The sequence below is a fragment of the Poecilia reticulata genome, chromosome 19 (assembly GCF_904066995.2).
Source record: "Poecilia reticulata chromosome 19, P_reticulata-male-v2, whole genome shotgun sequence".
NCBI classification, from domain to species: Eukaryota; Metazoa; Chordata; class Actinopteri; order Cyprinodontiformes; family Poeciliidae; genus Poecilia; species Poecilia reticulata.
In genome coordinates, this window is record NC_088848.1 from 15,568,198 (window position 1) to 15,587,650 (window position 19,453).

The window sequence follows — 19,453 nt, forward strand, 5'->3', positions numbered from 1 at the left end:
TGAAACAATCCAAGGGATCATCTTAACCATTTGTGGGATTTATCAGTTTTCCCAAACTGGTTTCACAAAGCAAATATGAAATTACAAATGTCTGAAAGCCCAGAATGATTCAGTTCAGGTTTAACCTGTATCTTTATGATATGGTTTTTATGCTTGTCTCAATCTAAAATTTTCCCGATGACAAAAAAAAGCATACAAATCTCACAACATTTTCTGACGAAGCTTGCAATTGTCCTCAAACGTCATTGGCTTGACATGCAGATACACACAGAAAACTTGTTTGGGGCACAACTGAACACACAGTTTTTTTGTTTGTTTTTTTTTTTTTTTTGCTTGTGCTGCCCCGTGGTAGAAGGGCGCACAGGCCAGAGAGCCATAATGCCTATATTCAAAATTATTTTCATTTGGTAAAAAAAAAAAACACTGCACACTCTATACTTTAAATGGAAACCTCTTGACTTTTTTAAGAGTATGACAGGCATCTTCTCATAAAAGGGGAGTACTACTGAGCACAACACTGGTGGAAGGCACAACACTGAACACAGACAAAGGGAAGCAACAGCCAAGGTAAGAAAACAAATACTCCTTCTTGAAGTGTTTGGTTATTTTCAACTGCAGGCTGTCTGCTCATAACTACTGTTTGTAGGATATAGCTTCACAAAACATACACACACACACACACACACGCACACACACACACTGAAGAAAGAGAAGGAAAAAAACGTTGCCTCAAAGTTTGGGCTCCGGGTCCCAACTTAACGATAAGCATGAAAACACCGATTCATTTATTTTTCTTCCCTCATCAAGATGCATAATTTTTGTTCATGCTTGATTTAAATGCAATAAATATGTTCAAATTAAGGATGAAACAAACACCAGTTCTACAGATGACCTGTGTTAAAAAAATATATCTGTTACCATGTAAAGAGTGGAACCTCCAGGAGCTTTAAGGAGAAATAATTAAAATACGAGTATGCTTTTAGTGTACTATATGAAAATAAAATGTATCAAGCTGAAAGGTTACAAAATAAATTTGATGCTGTTTTAGGGAGCAGGGTTTTCCGTTACAAAGATATGCCGAGGTTTTAAAAAATTATGATTTCAAACGCGTGTAAATTTTCCATCGTGTGGTTTTTACAGCTCACAGACTCTAGAGAAAGTGCCGAGGTAAGCAGAGATTTCTCCAGCTTGAATATCATCAAACTCCACCTGTTACTGTTTGATGATATTCAGTTGGCTGAAAAAAGGCGTTTCCCTTGACCAGAACGGCAGGAAGGTTTGATATTCTGCACATTTACTTGAAACGTACTGTTAATTTAGCCCATATCTTTGCTTCAAAGTCAAAATAATCAAACGCTATACATTTTGTACACCATGATAATCAACATCAGCATGTTAGCAGTAGTAAGCATAAATATTACCTTTTTTTTTAATGAAAGCAACAAGAACTATTGATACATGTTTGCTTCTATTTTTTCTCTCGCACATTTAGTGATACTGTGGTTATTTTTCTCCAGGTTATAGAACCAAAATAATCTGATATCTTTTAGTGAGGCGGACCGAGTGTTTTAGGATAAATTACCTGTTATGGTCATTCATCGAGCAGGAAATTTTAAAACAAAAAGAATAAATAATCAGAAAACTTTGTGTCCTGCATTTTCTTTCAGTTAAAAATAACAGTTTCAGTTCTAATGGTTGGTATTAATCATTAAACTATATTTCTAAGTTATCTCAACTAAATCAATACATTGATATTAGAATCCAAAAAGTGAAACTCACATTAACTAGCTTCCTTGTACATCAATAATATATTTAAAGCTTTTTTTCTGGTACTTTTTTTTTATTATTATTAATACTTCCAACCAACTTTCCATCAATATTCTTGGCTACAGCTTTCTGTGAACAATGAGCTTTGTGACTTAATTTCTACATGGAAAGTGTCGACGAGCGTCTTCTGGACAGCTTAAGTTAACAATCATGATTACATGAACTAACAACTGTGTTCTATTTTTGGTGGTGTTATGCAATATTCAAATTTTCTGAAAAGCTGAATTTTTAGGTTTCCTTTGGCTAAAAGTCTCTTTTTATCAAAATGAACAAGCAGAGATTAACACTTGAAACATATCCCCGCTAGTAGAATAAATCAATATATAAACTTTTCAACTGTAATTTGTTAAGGACAGTTCGCTCACGCCGCTGCTGCTACACATGCTGCAGACTGTGAGACGATATTTGGCTGCAAAGCTGAGAAGTAAACACAAGACGCAGCAAATGTGTTGAGGCAGATTACGGACTGGCCACGGTTCGAACCTCGCCACACTTTTAAGCTCCAACGGCAACGAGCGAAAGGTTTCTTCATCCCCAATTACAATTTTAAGATATGCAATAGATCAAAGTAGGATATATAAGTTGTAAAACACCTTTGTTTTTTTGTTTGTTTGCTTGTTTCCTTTTTCTTTTCAGGTACACTACAGAAAACGTGCAGGTGAAAAGTGTGATATTTCAGTGATGGACAGAAAGCAAGAGAGGCACTGCACACACAAACTCACACTCTAACGGGCGTTTGGTAACAAAACTGATATATACCCCCCTTGTTTAAATAAACTCACCCACAAGAATATGTAAATATAGGACAGCTATGATACAGAAGTCAGTAATTACACCGTTTGCATTCAAAATTTCATATATTTTCATCTTGACGACTATATAGGTTTTAATATAGATTCCTTACATGCCTGGACACGTTTGTGCACTAGTGGAGTAATGGTCTGTTTTGAGTCAGCTGCTTCCTTTTGCGTGGAAATATTCAAAATTTTCACAGGTCGAAATGAGCCGCATACAGGAAACGGAAAGGAAAAAAAAGGGCCTCTTCCTTCTTCTCTGTGAGTCGTTAACGAGCGGAGAAGACGCTGCGCCTGTTAGGCACCGTCTCTATAAGTAACGAGGAAATCTGCTGTGTCGAGGCTCCGTTTGCAGCCGGGGTTAAAAAAAAAAACAACAACAAAGGAGTCCTTTTAATTCCTTTATGCTCGGGTCCTGCGGAGTTTCTGCTGAATTGATCCAAATTTGTGACGCACAGCGAGCATCCCAGATCTGATAAAAGCCGCTAAAAGGAAAAGAGGATGTATTCTGTGCATCCATCCAGTGAGATCAACGAAACTTCATCGTCACAGTCAAAGAGGAGAATCGCCTCACTCGTCGTGTCTTTAAAACGAGGAGAAGAAACGAGGAGAGAAGCCGGGGTCGCCTTGCAACGCTAAAGACGAGGAGGCGTCGGGGAGCCTCCGCGGTGGAAAGGCACGCTGGAGGAGGGGGGGCAGCTGGCTGACCGATGATAACTGGAGTGTGCGCTCGTGTTTTTGATGGTGCCGTTGGTTCCGCTCCGACTCGCCGGCTCCTCACATCCGGGAGCCTCGCTCTTGAAGGATCTGAGGGCCAGAAGCAAAAGTTGAATTAAAAGAGAGATTTGAGATTATTCTAAATCTTTTGTTGTTGTTGGTTTTTGTAAAGGTGATGCATCCATGCAGTAAATCCTACAACAAGTTAAATGATTTAATTTAAAAAGTGAAACTTATTTTCACTTCTCACCCCTTAAATACTAATTAGGGGTGCACAGATTGCAGTTTTCTGTAAAATCTCCAGATCTTTTAAAAGCCTGACCTGTTGATTCAGATTTTGGCCGATGCCAATTTCTTTTGTCTGAAATGTTGTTAAATATAGCAAGAAAGTTGCTAAGTTGGCAACGGAGAGGTAACTATTGTTGCAAACGAGCAGATATGACCTGGTGGACCGGTCTATCAGTCAAACCCTTCTCACGGCAAAGCAAAAGAGGACAGAGGTTGATTTTTAGACCTTTGACAAAATAGATAAGATTAGAAAATTAAGGTTGATTGATCATTTTCATTGATAGGTCACCCAAAGTTATCTGTGCATCCACACTTTTTATTGAGATTATTGGAAGTTTTAGTGTTGGTAAAACTGATTTTTTTTATTATCCACATGCCCAGCTACTTGCTTAAAAGTTCCCAAACACCAACCTTGGCTTTCTCTGTGGGCTCGATAACGATGCCATTCGTCGAGTTGTTGAGTTCCCGGGAAACGACGCACAGAAACTCTGCCTGGTCCTCGTTGCCATAGTTGTAGGAGGAGCCAATGCTGATAAGCTGGAGATAAAAAAAAAACAAACAAAAAAAACCCCCAACAGTTATACTTCTATATCACTTTTTATTTAAAAAATGCAAAAGTAAACTAGGAAGTTAATCAAGTTCAGCCTGGCTGCTACATAGTTACCTTTGAGCATGAAATGTAGGAGCTAAAAGATTTTGCTTAAGCATCTGATGTAAAATTAGCTTTAAAATAAATGCCGGAAGCAAAAGCTTAGTTATCTGCACCTGCTCAAATTTCCAACCGTCCGACATGGTTGAGACCATCTGTGTGAGTTCCTCCTCCTGGCACTGCAGTACTCGATACACGTGCTTCACAGGGCCCTGAGGGACGCCGCACACGCACACACACACACACGCACACGCACACGCACACAAATAAACATCAATCATCTGAAAGCAAGTTCACAATTATTTAAGTTGTTTCTGCACAACAGATGAGCCTGTTCTGCTGCTCTGTTGCCCGTTTGGTCTCACGTTACCTGAGACGTTCGGTTCTCGTTGTCCCGTATTCGCTCTTTGACCAGCCTCACCAGGGAGGCGATGTTGTAGAACTCGGCTTCTTCGAGAACGCCTAAAACATTGGTGAATTTAAGTTATTATTTTAAATCGAGATGTTCCGATGGCGCCGATTACAGCGTTCACTGTCAGATGCTGTTCTGCGTTACCTTCCTCAGCCAGGTTCTTATCCATGATCAGCTTTCCGTGTCGAAGGTAATTCAGGATGGGGCCGAAGTACGTGGGGTCCCTGTCGATAAGGTAGGCTCCGGTCTCGTCCTGTCATTAATCACACAACAGTGACCGGTCATCTTGCTCTGACTGTTCCGCATTGAAAACCAGAGCTTTACCAATGGACTGCATGGCATCAGTGTGGAACTGAAGACGAGCAATGGCGCAAATCTGTTTTTGTTTTTTTGTATTTTTGTTTGGTGACTACTTTAAACTGCTGCTTTGTTGAAGGATCTTACGATTCTGTTTAAGCATTCAGTCTTCTTCAGCTCACATCTGCCATCAATTATAGTGATTCAGATCATCCAGTGATAAAGTTCAGCTGTCCTGGAAGGAATTTCCTGGCATCTGATCGTTTCCATCCTTTTGTTAAAGCCAGAGTTTCCATAGATCCAACAGCATTTTATACATACACTGACACATCATCAGTAACTGTGGACAATTTGTTCCCTCCATTGTATTTAAGCACTTAAAGAACAGTTTTGTTTACTTGCTAACCGTATTGCTGTGGCTAAAAATGTTTGAACTTTGACATTGGCAACGGCAAAACACTTCAAAGCAGTTTGTGAGGGGGGCCGGTGTAGACTGGAATGGTCGAATTTCCTTTTCTTTAGCAACAATTTCAAGTAAAGTCATTTAAACCAAAAGGCTTGGTTTTCTAAAGAACTCCAGGATTATTACAAACTTTCAATTAGCCCAAATCTACCAGTTATAGCCCCAACACACATGAGCTTCCAGAACAGCCCCCATACCATTGACATGGCTAAATGTAATACCAGTAATACTATGTGAGAGAGAAGGAGTGCTGCTGTACTGACAAACTGTCACTTTAAGGCGTTTTAAGAGTAATGCAGCATTTACTTGTTTTATGAATGCTAGCTAAAGCAGATGGAAAAAAACGAAGCGGGTTACAAACAGCTTTGTGATGCTATTTCCTCCACAATTCGTGGGGATAGCTAGACGAATGTAAACAAAATCGGCTTTTGAGGGGTCAACGCAGCCAGTAGCCCAATTACAAAACAAACATTTGGAGCAAAAGCCAAGTGCAGGTTTTATGACAGTAAGATGCCTTGTGTCCATCAGACATGAACTCTAGCACCCCTTTCGACTCATTATTTAGAATCTAACTCTTCAGACAATTAGTAGTGTATAATTTTGAGTGCTTTATAAAAAAAAATTATTTTGTGCAATCATGTGGAGTAATTAATTACTTCATCATCTAATGTTTTTTTTTAATTGTCAATGTACATTTATTGGTAGAAAACACCAACATGTAGTATCTTTAAGTGCACTCACTTTATCAGAATCCAGGTCAGGATCTTCTTGACACAGTCGGAACAAGAAAGACTTGGGATCCCTACATAATGTCTGTTTGGTCGTGATGAAGTAGGTTCCGCCAACATTAAGCCGAACCCACCGTGAGCCCGGCTTGTCTAACGGTTCGGACGGCGAGCTTGGGTTGCTCTTCAGCGGAAAGCCGAACACCGACCTGCCGCTGCCCCCGCCTCCGCCGGGGCTAAGCTGATTGCTGCTCCGCGGAGGAACCAAGAGAGTGGGCGACGCCAGACGCATCGAACCCCGAACGTCGCGATGTTCGGACTGCTCTATGGTCGCCGTTCCACTCGGTTCCACGACATGCAGTTCAGCCATTTTTTTCCCCCCTTCTAAACAACACTCACGGCAGAACCGTTTAGCTAACGACCCACTGCGGGGAACCAGTTTCTCCCAGCCGACTGGTTGTAAACAGAACGGGGGGATTGTTCTCCGAGGGCATCAGGGCGTTGCCGCCTCCACCTACACACACCGCAGATTAGGACACAAATATGACCACTAGCAGCTGGAAGACCTCTGCAGTCCTGTCGTTAATCGGTTCTTCCAAAGATACAGTGGTCATTCTTTGCTATTCAAACGTTATTCAGAGAAGGGCAATTCTTCCGGGTTGTAACGTGATTACTGTTTACTTCCTCTGTGTCATGGTTTTTCAAAATAAAAGCTTTGCTTACTCTGCACAGTGATTTTTGTTGTTGTTTTCTTTGCAAAGGTACACGTGCAATAAAAATTTATAATACTACATAATTCAACTGAAAAATATTGTACCAATTACTAGGATTATTAAGACCAATGAAAACTTATTTTTAATTCTGAAACTATGTTATTATGATCTATATTCACAGACAAGACTACTTTATTTGACACAACACTAAAAAGGTAACTGCAAAGGAAGCTGGTCGTTCAGAGCAATACAGGCACACGTATTACACGCAAGCTCTGTGAGGGAAAAAAAGCTAAGTATAAAAGATAACCAGAGTTGCAGTTGTGTTTGCAACTCATTTTCTGTGCAACAAGCAGTTGAACACCGCTACAAAATAGAGCAAATATTACATCTACACTTGTACTTAAGTCTGTCTCAAAACCAAGTCAACAAATAAAATAAATATGTAGTATTAAAAACTTCAACTGTAATTTTCAAAAGATTACAAGAACTGTTATTTGTGCACTCCGCAAAATGCAAACTCATAATCATAGAGAATAAAACGAATTATTATAATTAATGAATTATACTGTCTGAATTATACTTATCAAAAGTATGTCGATTTTGTTCTTTTTAAATACTGCATTGTATTTTCCCTCTCTTGTATCTCAATTTGTAGTCATTCAGTTGTTATTTTTACAATTAGAAAATCACTGATGTATTTTTCCTTAGTTTTAGCAATATAACTTTTTTTAAAAAAAACTTTCGTTTCTTTTTTTTTAAAAGAAATTAAAGCTTATCTAACTATTAAAGTCAAATAACTTGTTACTATTTGCTAACATCAACACTTAAAATGGTTATCTTTTCAGAACTTGATAAAACCAGAAAATGGAGCACAGTGTGTGATTTTGACCTCTAGAGGCCAGTGTTGAGTAACAGATAGAAATGTTTTTAAACGAAGAAGGAGAATTTGAGTGGTGGTGGGCGCGTTTGGTAGCTCTGCTGTTGAAATCTGTTATTTAATTCGACCAACAGGTATTGTACCAACCTTAGAGTTTTGCTGTATATATATTACGGCTGAGGAAAAGGGTATAATATTGTTATATTTTGGTGTTTATTGTTTTATTTCTTAACTAGGTGAGCTATCAACTATTTAGCAGCTACATCTTGCAGGCTAGTTAGCTTTTTAGCATCAGAAAACGTAAACTGCAGCTACGCGCTATCGTTGTTAAGTGGAACAAACAGCTGTTAAAATTGTTTAGAATCCAGTTATATTAGGATAAGCTTGCTAAGACTATTGTCCATTTGAATCAGCAGTTCTGGTGCAGATGTTTCTCTGAAGTAGAGCTTAGCTAGTCCCAACCTCTCTATTTAAACATAATAAAATGTCTTCCTTTCAGCTGCCACAGCCATCATGAGTGAATTCAGGATCCACCACGATGTGAACGAGCTGCTCAGCCTCCTGCAGGTCCGAGGAGGGGATGGGGCGGAGGGATATATCGACCTGCTGCAGAAACACAGGACTCCCTATGTCACGACCACAGTCTCTGCTCACAGTGCCAAGGTGGGTCACACACACCAATACAAGTATGAGACATGTAAAGAGGACAGAAACGAGGTCAAAAAGCATCCCCTGTTCAGTTGCATCCAACTATGACTTGCTGGTCATTTTTTGTTGATGTTTTCTTTTACTGCCTTCTGAAAATTTTAAATATTTATACATTTTTCAATGGAACAAAATTTTGATATACACGTAGGTATCACAAACTATACTGAGAGTTAAAATATGATTTTGCATTCATTAATGAAAGGAGATGCAAGGTTTCCCTCAGGAAACTTGCTAAGCCCTGTGGTTGGGGCGCTCGGGCAGTCATTCATGCAACAGCCTGTCGTGTTTTTGAGTTAAAAAATGTTTAAAGTTGACGAGAAATTTGAAAATATCACTTGATAATGATGTCATTGAAAGATTGGAAGATTAATATCTGAACACCAACTATAAAGTCTTTAAAAATGCAAACATTTGAAAAAAAAAAAAAAAACTTAAATAAATAAGTGATGCTTAGCCTGATGGGTGCACAAGTAAAGCCTGGTGGACTACCAGGCTTATAATACATTGTGGAAAACTCTGGAGATATGTTGCCAGGGAAATATTTTGTTTTTAAATTAAATTTATTTTGTATAATTTTTCAGGTGAAATTAGCAGAGTTCTCAAAAACACCTGAAGACTTTCTGAGGAAATACGAGGAGCTGAAGTCGAAAAATGTCCGCAATCTTGACCCTCTGGTATATATGCTCTCCAAACTTTGTGAGGATAAAGAGGTAAAGTGTGAAAGCACAGCACATTTGGAGTGATTTTTCTTTTTTTAATTTTTCCTTTTTCAAACATTTCATAGAAACATTTTACTGCTAAACATAGAACGTTTTTCAGCATCGGTAACCTTTCCAACTGCTTTGGCTGTGTTTATATTTTAGACACTTCAGTCTCTACAACACAATGCCAAAGAGAGGTCAGAGTCTACAAACCCAACCACTGCGACCAGTTACACTCTGCCTCAAACCACCACAAAGATGTCCATGCAGGAGCTGGATGAACTGCGGAAGAAGCTCGGCAACGTGGCGGCCAGCTCCAACGCCCCTTTGGTGAGTTAAAAATAAATAAGTAAAATCGTCTGGTGACTTGGAGGCGGATGATTCTCATCTTCTTTGGTCCTGACTGGTTGGCAGCTCAAAAAATCTGGTCGTTTTCCAGTCGCTGAGCTGAGTCTAGTAACAGCTACCAGGTTGCCGTGACAACAACAGTTTTAGGTGTGGACGGTCACTGAGTAAAGATGTCTCAGAGGTAGATTTTTTTTTTTTACTGGTGTTTAAAATGAAGTTGGAGGAAGCTCAGAGACGTATGAAAAGAAGTTTTTTTTTTACGACATCTAGTGACATGTTTACAGCTCATTATCACTGCAAGAGAATGAAAAAGTAATCGGTTAAAGCCTGTTAAAAAATATAGTAAAACCATATTTTCAAAGGTACCTCTCTCACATACTTGATGTCTCCTAAAGTGTAAATGCTCATGTGACATGTCAAAACAATATGTCAAAAAAATACAGATTCATTTTTAAATAACTTCTTACATCTCTGTGCTTTATGTGACTTTAGTTTTCTAATACCTCGTTGCTAACTCTTGAGTCGTCTTCCTGCAGTTTCAACATTCATACTGAAGAGTTGTGTTTGTGTGGGCACAACCTGGCAGCGTTTAATTTCATTTGATCACTTGTCAGGGGAAAGAAAAAATCAGACTTTTTAAATATTCAGACCATGCTGAAGATCCTCCACATCGCAATAACAATTTGTAGTCCAGCAAAAATTTGTCGCGTTTAACTTTTTTGTGACCTTAGCCTGCTGAAGTCACACGGAAGATGCTGAGAGACAAACACAACAAGAAGAACCCCACACAGCCCAACCCCGTGTTTCCTAACTGGGTCTACGACCGTCCCGCTCTCATAGGAGACTTCATCACCAGCCCTGCTCCTGCAGATCAAGCTGTCACCATCGGTACACACGGAGCGGACTGTCCTCCTGATTTATGCCACTTGTGTGTTTCTGTGCTGATTCCTGTGTAATTTTTTTTTAACCTCTTGTGGCCAGGCACGTTGCCCCTCCCCTCTCAGGAGCAGCTTGTGGTTGAGGATCTGCTGTTCGTCCTGGTTGGGGTGGACGGACGAGACATCACCGCTCAGCCTGTGCTGGGGAGGCAGAACCGCTCTTTTATAGTTGATGCAACGCTGGACATGTCCATCAAGGAGCTGGTTAACAGAATATTGCCAGTCGCATCATATTACTCAACTATAACACGGTAAAGAGAAGAAACAGAGTCTTAGGTTGTCATTTTCATGATTATACTGTAATCATCAACAGGAACAGAAACAAACGCTTAAAATCTACTGCTTTATGATAAAAAAATGTAGGTCATTTTGGACTTCCCTCCTCGTTCAAGTAAATACTCCTTTTAATGGCGTCATCTTTGTACTACGGTGGTCTGTCCTTCTCTCTTCACTTGTAATAATCACATTTTGGTTTTCCTACAGCTACGTTACATGATTAGAGCTTAAAAATTACAGAAATTAATTTCTGTTTAGTCACTTTTCTTCCAAGAAAAAATTCTCAGAAAACTAATGTTTTCTTTACTCACTTAGAGCTGTAGGATATATTTGCTACTAAGGATTAAGAACTGAGGAAAATCATGACAAATGTGTTAGAATCCAGAAAATAATTCATAAGACATTTTACTCTGCTGTGAAGTTTCAGTATAATCCACATGCTGACTGACTGGATCTGTTTTCGAGAGATTCCCCCAAATAGCGGGGAATAATGAGTTACTTAGAAGGTTGAACTTTTAAACTTGATTCTTTTCGACCTACTTAAATGTGTTTTCCAGGTTCATTGAGGAGAAGTCGTCGTTTGAGTACGGCCAGGTGAACCACGCGCTGACGGCGGCGATGAGGACCCTGATGAAGGAGTACCTGATCCTGGTCACTCAGCTGGAGCACCTCCACCGGCAAGGCCTTCTGTCTCTGCAGAAACTCTGGTTCTACATCCAACCCACCATGAGGACCATGGAGATCCTGGCGTCTATTGGTAAGAAGCAGAAAGCTTTTTTTTTGATCTGATATTTGACTCTGTAGTCCCTGCTTCTGTCTGCAGTTTCAACCAAGTTTGTTTTGCTTGACGATCTCACCAGAGGGCGCTGCAGGCACAAACAGCAAAATGCATACCTGCTTTTAATAAAGCAATCTTCTGTTCTTCAGAAGACCTTTCAAATAAAAATAGTCATGTATTACCTCATGAACGGCAACAACTCTAGCTGAAATGACTCTCACTAACCGTTTTCTGTGAAAATACATCTTTCAGCTTCTTCTTTGGACAAAGGGGAATGTATGGGCGGCGCGACGCTGAGCCTTCTTCATGACCGGACCTTCAACTACACGGGCGACAGCCAGGCTCAGGAGCTGTGCCTCTACCTCACTAAAGCAGCCAGCGTCCCGTACTTTGAAATCCTGGAGAAGTGGATCTACAGAGGAATCATCAAGGATCCCTACAGGTTCGTACAGCTACATCAGAAAGAGAGAAGTATTTCTTATTGAACCTTGTCAAATTTGATCTTGTTACAACTTTTACTTCTAGATTTGCATAAAAACAAAGTAGAAGAAAAATGTTTTGGTTATTTTTGTTATAAGTATGCTTTTTCACTTCTTTTATCTTGATACACTTGAGAAACAAATCCGAACGTTTATCATTTTCTGTTCATCTAGCAATTTATGCAGTATTTTGTGTCAGTCTATGACATACAATGCCAACAAAATGCAAAGTTTGTGGTTGTAATGTGATAAAATAAGAAGCGGTATGATGCTGCAAAAAAGACTTGGGGATGTTCTTAGTGTGTGTCTGCATTTCGTTGCTGCACAGCGAGTTTATGGTGGAGGAGCACGAGCTGCAGAAGGAGAAAATCCAGGAAGACTACAACGACAAATACTGGGATCAGAGATACACCATCGTACAGCACCGGATCCCCTCGTTTCTCCAGAAAATGGCCGACAAAATACTGAGCACAGGTAAGGACAAACAAAAGCATAAAGCGACTTTTTAGTTCCTGCATTTTAACAGTTTTTTTTTTTTTACACTATTTTGTAGGAAAGTACCTGAATGTGGTGCGGGAGTGCGGGCGAGATGTGACGTGTCCGGATGCCAAGGAGGTGCTGTACACGCTGAAGGAACGGGCCTACGTGGAGCAGATCGAGAAAGCTTACAACTACGCCAGCAAGGTCCTGCTGGACTTTCTCATGGACGAGAAGGAGTTGGTTTTACGTCTCAGGTGAATGATGGAGGGCTGCTGCAGCCAAAGTTTCTGCTCGTTCTCCACCCATGGAGTGAAGCGACTCAACCTGCCGACCTTAAATCATAAGCCTCTACTTAATGTCCACCAGGTCAATCAAGCACTACTTTTTAATGGACAAAGGAGATTTCTTTGTGCACTTCATGGACCTGACGGAGGAGGAGCTAAAGAAACCAGTGGATGACATTGTTCCTCCCCGACTGGAAGCGTTGCTGGAGCTGGCTCTGAGGATGAGCACAGCCAACACCGACCCCTTCAAAGACGACCTGAAGGTGGGAGAAAGTCGCATCACTGCTTTGCTTTACGGTTGTGTCGACATGGTTTGGTTTCAGTCAGATCATGCAGAAACAGCCTGGAGAGTCTTTACCTCAATTTCATTGCCTTCCTCGTACACACCCCTCGGTTTCTACACATCCTGGGACAATATGGAATTTAATTCCTTAATTTTGTGTTTATGTGTTTTTCTTTTTAAATGTTTAACATTGAACGAGCTAAAATTAAATCTTCCCTTAATTTTGGGGGGGGGGATTTTTTTATTTTTATGGATAGCAAGTTAAATTGTTTAGTTCTTATTGGGGGAAAGGATAAATCAACAGAAAACAAGTGAGGGAAAAAAACAACCCAAGTTCATCAAAATCTTTATGCCATACATGGTAAAAAAAATGCTCCCTTTTTTTTTTTTTTTGACGTCCACCTTCTTAGATCGACTTGATGCCTCATGATGTGATTACTCAGCTGCTGCGAGTCCTCGCCATTGAGACCAAGCAGGAGAAGGCCATCATTAACGCGGAGCCCACCGATGGGGCCCTTAGTGGGCTGGAGGCCTTCTCCTTCGACTACATTGTCAAGTGGCCGCTGTCGCTCATCATCAACAGGTTCCGCTTAATCGCACTTGAACATAGATTTTTTTTATTTTAAACTTAAAATAGCGTTGAACAGAAATCTGCAAACATAACCTTCAGTTTCAAATGACTTTTCTGGATAAACGTTGTGTTTTAGTTAAAATTCAAAGTGGGGGCTGCTGACTGTGAAGCAGATGTGTTGTAAGCCTAAACTGAAATATAAACAGAAAACCTTGAACATCACAGTTGATGTTGGTTAAGCTGACTAGTTTCGTTAAAAATTGATGGAAAAGGTGACATTTAAAATGTGAAAGGTCAGAGAGGAAAACTGAAGCAAAGGTATCAGGATTTTTTTTAATAGGCAGAGACTCTATTTATTAACACAGACATACGATTCCACTATTTAACAGTGGATTATTGTCAAAGCCAATCAGATATTTATTCAAATCTGTGAAACCCGTTTACTCGTTTGTTTGGAAACGAGTAAAAAAACTTTGACGATCTTTTTCATCCTTTTAGGAAAGCGCTGACCAGGTACCAGATGCTTTTCAGACACATGTTTTACTGCAAACACGTGGAGCGGCTGCTGTGCAACGTCTGGATCAGCAACAAAGACTTCAAGTTGTATTCTTTGCCTTCTGCTAAATGGTGAGTTTTAAGAATTGAATGTTTTCCAAAAGTGAAGAAAAGGTAGAAAAGTACAACAAACAAAAAAAAACAAATACTTGATGGAAAATGAATTTGCAGGGAGAGAGGAGACATGCATGGTGTGGATTTAATGAGAAAATGTTTACTTCAGATGAAAAGCTTGAGACTTTGGACTTTGGAAAAAAAAAAAAAGGGCGACTTGTGAACGTCTCTGCTGTCTGTATGGATATAACTCTTTCATAATTAAGCCTGATACATATTTCAATGCAGTTCCAGGTAATCATATGCAGATGAAATCTCTCCTGCTCCAGAGAGCTGACACTTTATTTTGAACATCTTAAAACTTAGAATAATGTTTCAGCTGCTCTGAGGAAGAAAAAGTTTAGATTCTGTTATTCCAGACGTAAAAAAAAAATACAATCCCCCAAAAAATGTGGGATTCACCTGAAATCGAGACATAACCTGGGATTTAATCGGGACATCCCTAATTATTATTATTGTTAGACATTAGTCATAGAAACTGATGATAGAAGAATCATATTTGTAATGAGTAAACACTAAAAATGGATGCAAATACTGTAAAAAAAAAAAAAAAGTTAAAATCTTTACAAAATGCACTTAGGAGACACATAAGAAGGACATCTAAAGTGGTGATATTTGAGTTAAAGGTGACCTTTGCACAGGTTCGCAGCTGCGTTCGCCCTGCGGCAGCGGATGCTCAACTTCATTCAGAACATCCAGTACTACATGATGTTCGAGGTGATGGAGCCGACCTGGCACATCATGGAGAACAACCTGAAAACCGTGAGAGAATCGTTTCCAACAAATCCTCACGCAGGTTTAATCCGTCTCCACCACTGACTGTTTGCTCTCCTTCGTCAGGCTTCGAACATCGACGACGTCCTGTGCCATCACACCAGCTTCCTGGACAACTGTCTGAAGGACTGCATGCTGACGAACCCCGAGCTGCTCAGGATCTTCTCCAAGCTCATGTCCGTCTGCGTGATGTTCACCAACTGCATACAGGTCTGTGGAAGTGGGAAAATGACAAGAAAAAAAAATTGATCAGCTCAAACTGTAGGGTTCAAACGGCCGACGTCTCGAATAAATCATTAGGAAAGAGGTTTCAAAAATAGCCTGAAGTTAAAAAAAAAAAGCATGAATCCACAGGATGTGGCTGTTTCCTGTTCTGACAGAAGCTCAGTATGTAACTAGATATTTACATACACTATAAAACTTTTTTTTCTCATTGTTGGACAGTAATTCAGACTGAACTTTTTCTGTTTTAGGTCAGCAGGATTCAGGCTGTCCTTGCATTCTTAAAAAGTCTGCACCGAGTTCTGTGCACTGAGACGATTGAGGCTACCACTAACTAATACTTCAACTTGCTTGAACTGTGCAAGTTGGTTTTTCTCTGAGTGCATTTGTGAAGACTAATCTGGATTTTTTTATTTAGCTTTCGGAGATCTGATTTCTTCCTCTGAGTTGCCTGAAAAGTAATATTCTGTCTCTGGTCTTATAGACATTTACCCAGAGCATGAGGCTGGAGCGCCTGTCCCACGGACAGGGAGTGGCGGACAGACCTGCAGCTGCAAGAGAACAGCTGGATGAGGCCGAGAAAAAAAGGCCAAACACAAAGGTACTTAAAGACGATGCTCCTTACAACTCTGCCCTCTTAGAAACTCACCCTGCTGCTATTAATGGTAAATGAGATGTTTAATTTCACTGTGTTGTACCAAATATGAACCAATACATTTCAGTCTACTTTTTTTACATTTTTTTAAAAATAATTTGTCACTGAACGTGTGTTAGAGATTATAGAATTAAAGTCACTCAATCAATTTTTACTTAATGTTGTGTATACAGTAGAAAGTAGGTTGGAGTGTATTGACCAAAAAGGAAAAAAAGTGATATAAATAGTTACCATGTGAGCACTGGGCAGGAATGAATTACTGTTAACTTAACCCTCCAGTTAAATTAAGCCAGATTCACTAAACCAGAGAATGAAAAATGCCATCCGTTTTGTTGATCGTCCAGTTTGCGTTTCTCTTTGCTGCTTCAGTTTGTAACCGAGGACGGCCTCCAGTCAGACACCAGCTTCGAAGCCACCATCGGGAAGTTCGACAGCAACTTTAGCATGATGCTGCTGGACCTGCTGGACAAGCTGAGCATCTACAGCACCAACGACTGCGAGCACAGCATGATCAGCATCATCTACAGGTAAACTCAGCAGCACCACTTCTAACTTTACAGCTCTTAAGCTTCCCTTCATTGTTACCCAGAGCAAACCGGGGTTGGGTTTTGTAACTTCTATTTTTAATCTGGATGATTCACAACCCAGGCAAATTCACTACTTGGTTTACTTTAGGTCTGGTGTTTCTCAAACATTTAGAAATCTAACCCAATGACAGGTTTAGAGACTTGTGACCCCAGAAATACATTCTTAATAAGTGAGTCGTATGTATTTATGTAGCACCATTCGTACACAGTTTATTAAAACCGTGTACAATGGTGTTAGAAAAGTACACAACAATTATATTAAAAAAAAATTTATATTTAAGGATTACAATAAAATCTCATTGAGTCCACTTTGGACCAAAAGCATTTGGGTTTTTTGTCTTTACTGCATTAAGATGGAGTGGATTCTGGCCCCTTTGCTCCATTTAATGGGCACAGTCATCAATGACAGTAAGAAACTGTGATCATGCATTGAAACAGAAGTTGTGCGTCATCAGTTTACGTGTGGTAAGTGGTTGCAATGCTCCGGCTTAGAGAGAGCAAAGAGATGCTGAATCAAAATGGCCTGAAAATGAAGCCTGGATCATGATTATGTGATCTTTTCTAGAAAGATTTCAACCAAAAACTTACGCTCACTTGATAAATATGGAAGTCAAAAGGTGACCAGATATATTTTCTGATATACTCTGCCTTGCTAAAGTTTTCATAGTCTCATTGCATCCAAAAACTTTAATGTATTTGGTTTGGATTTCATGTGATAGATAGTGGAAAGAAAGATAGTGGAAAGAAAGTAAGATGTGGATTTCTGATATTTTTTTAACAAATAAAAACATCTGAAATGTGTATCTGGATTCAACATCTGTGCTCTGATGGTTCTGAAATCAGATTCACCTACTAGCAAGACAAACACCCCAAAACTTTTACCTACAGGGACAGAACAGGATGAATACAAACACACACACCACTATTTAGAGTATTTAGATATTTATATGTAATTTTTACATTATTGCATGAATGCCAGTAAAATATTTTGAACATTTGAACTTAGTTGATTGTAACCTGTGATCTTTGCACAACTTTAAAAAAAATGTCAAATTGATCATCTTAAGTAGCTTTATTATTAACTTGTGCAATTAAAGTAACAATGCTTTATCATCAGTTTCAAACGGTTTTAAAAGGAAGTCCTGATGCGTTTGACTCCACAGGCTGGACTTTAACGGGTTCTACACAGAGCAGCTGGAGAGGATGGCTGTGGAGCGCAGTCAGAAAGCTGCAGCGTAGCATGTCTTCTCCTGCGTTTGGAATTAAAATATCATTCTGCAAAAACTCAGAGCGCCAACCTAACCACGGTGCTGCAGTTGTCTGCACCGATGCATCTATGTGTATATTGTTATATAATACTGTATGAAATGTAGTTTTAATGTGCAGAGTCATATTAGTGCTTCAGCTTTGAGAAATGCAACTCATTGTTGGTAACTTATTGTACCTGTATAGTGGAAATGTGTATTTGAAGTTAAATAAAACTTGTAATCTTTAGTCAGCTATCTTTGTATTTCAAAAAATCCCCATGTGAACAACCTCATGCATTTATTTGTTAGTTTAAGAAAAATGCTAAATAATTTTGCTGGTTTGTTTGCTGATATGGTGGTCAAATGCACACAACTTCAACAGGAAATGCTTTTGTGAATTCAGAATAAAAGCCCATGATTAACCACAAAGAGAACTGCTGTTAGAGAAATGTTTCTCAATTCCAGTCCTCATGCCCCCCTGACCTGCATGTTTTAGGTGTTTCCCTTCTGCCACACACCTGGATTGAATCTCTGGGTGATTAACAGGTTTCTGCAGTATTTGATGGTCATGCAATCATTTGAATCGGCTGTTCTGGAACAGAGGCACATCTAAAACATGCAGAGCAGGGGGGCCTGAGGACTGGAATTGAGAAGCACTGTGTTAGAGCAAGAGTTGGAGAAATTAAGAAAGAATTTAAAACTACTTTCACCCCTGAAAAACGGTGACAATTGAGCTGCACTTAGTTAAAGGTAAAGAAGGCAAAGGCTTCTCTTTAAACTAACAGACTTTGAGTTAAATCTAATAATTCACTTAAGAGGTCACTCCAGACTTCAACCATTTCCATTTTAGTTCAGTGAGGCAGCCAGAAAATATCTGAAACATGTAGAGATAAGAGAGGAATAATGCTGGTGATTATCAGAAAACGTTTAGAAGATATTTCTGCTGACTTTGTGCCAGACATTACAACATGCCTTCTCAAGGTTAGAGAAGACAGTCGGGTTTTTTGTTGCCAGTTCTACTTGAGTTTGTTGCAGCCTATTAGAGAAAAATGGATTTGAACCTAACCATTAGATTTTTTATGTTGTGTTTTATTTACCCAGTTCAGTTTATACACTTTGGAACAAATGACCACAGAGAAAACTGAATTGCATTCACTGAAGAGGTCGCTTACTTGATCTTTCTATGGTTTACTCTCTACAAAGAGGATAAACCATAGATAAACTATTTAACTGTTTACAAAGAGAAAGTTTAGTGGAAGAAAAAAGTGGTAAAAATAGCTGCACAATTCCCAAACAAATACGAAGTGCATGACCTGTATAACAAATGGAACAACCTTACATAAATAGGCATTGGTCATATTTAATTTTACTTTTTCTTTTAAGAATAAAAATACGTTAGAAAATGTGCTCTGGTGTGGTTTGTCAGTGTAAGGGTACTTGTTTGAAAATGTAAATGTAGGTATTAGGTTCTAAACATACTTTTTGATAAGCCCACATTTCTGCATTTTTGTTTTGTTTTGACATATTAAATGTTTTCCTTGGTTGTAAGCAGAAAACCATAATAACAGAAATAAAGACTTGAAAACATCAGTCAGTAAGTAACTGATATATGTAATGTATCTCACATAGTGAGCTTAGTTATTGAAATAAATACCATTTTTAACGATATCCTAAATATTACATGGGTC

General features: G+C 39.2%; 2 protein-coding genes across 2 annotated transcripts; one reads left to right on the forward strand and one right to left on the reverse strand.

Moving 5' to 3' along the window:
- Positions 1-1,855: 1,855 nt before the first annotated feature.
- On the reverse strand, positions 1,856-6,852 carry kctd2 (potassium channel tetramerization domain containing 2). Its single transcript, XM_008437474.3, has 6 exons — positions 6,189-6,852; positions 4,832-4,940; positions 4,646-4,737; positions 4,392-4,487; positions 4,038-4,163; positions 1,856-3,428 (listed from the first exon to the last, which is right to left on the reverse strand). The coding sequence occupies exons 1-6, from the start codon at positions 6,540-6,542 to the stop codon at positions 3,399-3,401; spliced, it is 807 nt and encodes a 268-aa protein (XP_008435696.1). The 5' UTR covers positions 6,543-6,852; the 3' UTR covers positions 1,856-3,398.
- Positions 6,853-7,742: 890 nt separating this feature from the next.
- Positions 7,743-18,012, forward strand: tubgcp2 (tubulin gamma complex component 2). The gene is made up of 18 exons (XM_008437475.2): positions 7,743-7,899; positions 8,265-8,428; positions 9,055-9,183; positions 9,337-9,504; positions 10,254-10,410; positions 10,504-10,711; positions 11,294-11,493; positions 11,767-11,956; positions 12,322-12,467; positions 12,547-12,727; positions 12,840-13,020; positions 13,451-13,623; positions 14,110-14,238; positions 14,922-15,042; positions 15,121-15,264; positions 15,761-15,877; positions 16,301-16,458; positions 17,682-18,012. Exons 2-18 carry the CDS (start codon positions 8,279-8,281, stop codon positions 17,755-17,757), a joined length of 2,628 nt encoding a protein of 875 aa, XP_008435697.1. The 5' UTR covers positions 7,743-7,899; positions 8,265-8,278; the 3' UTR covers positions 17,758-18,012.
- The last annotated feature ends 1,441 nt before the right edge of the window (positions 18,013-19,453 follow it).

What these genes read in the sequence shown, in the direction of transcription:
- kctd2 (XM_008437474.3), bottom strand. Translation starts at nt 6,542, where the DNA reads ATGGCTGAACTGCATGTCGTGGAACCGAGTGGAACGGCGACCATAGAG. An exon ending in ACGGTTGGAAATTTGAGCAG is followed by an intron (nt 4,164 to 4,391) that starts GTGCAGATAACT and finishes TTTTATCTCCAG; the next exon opens with CTTATCAGCATTGGCTCCTC. An exon ending in AGCCCACAGAGAAAGCCAAG is followed by an intron (nt 3,429 to 4,037) that starts GTTGGTGTTTGG and finishes TCTGGCCCTCAG; the next exon opens with ATCCTTCAAGAGCGAGGCTC.
- tubgcp2 (XM_008437475.2), top strand. Translation starts at nt 8,279, where the DNA reads ATGAGTGAATTCAGGATCCACCACGATGTGAACGAGCTGCTCAGCCTC. An exon ending in CTGTCGCTCATCATCAACAG is followed by an intron (nt 13,624 to 14,109) that starts GTTCCGCTTAAT and finishes TCATCCTTTTAG; the next exon opens with GAAAGCGCTGACCAGGTACC. An exon ending in ATGATCAGCATCATCTACAG is followed by an intron (nt 16,459 to 17,681) that starts GTAAACTCAGCA and finishes TTGACTCCACAG; the next exon opens with GCTGGACTTTAACGGGTTCT.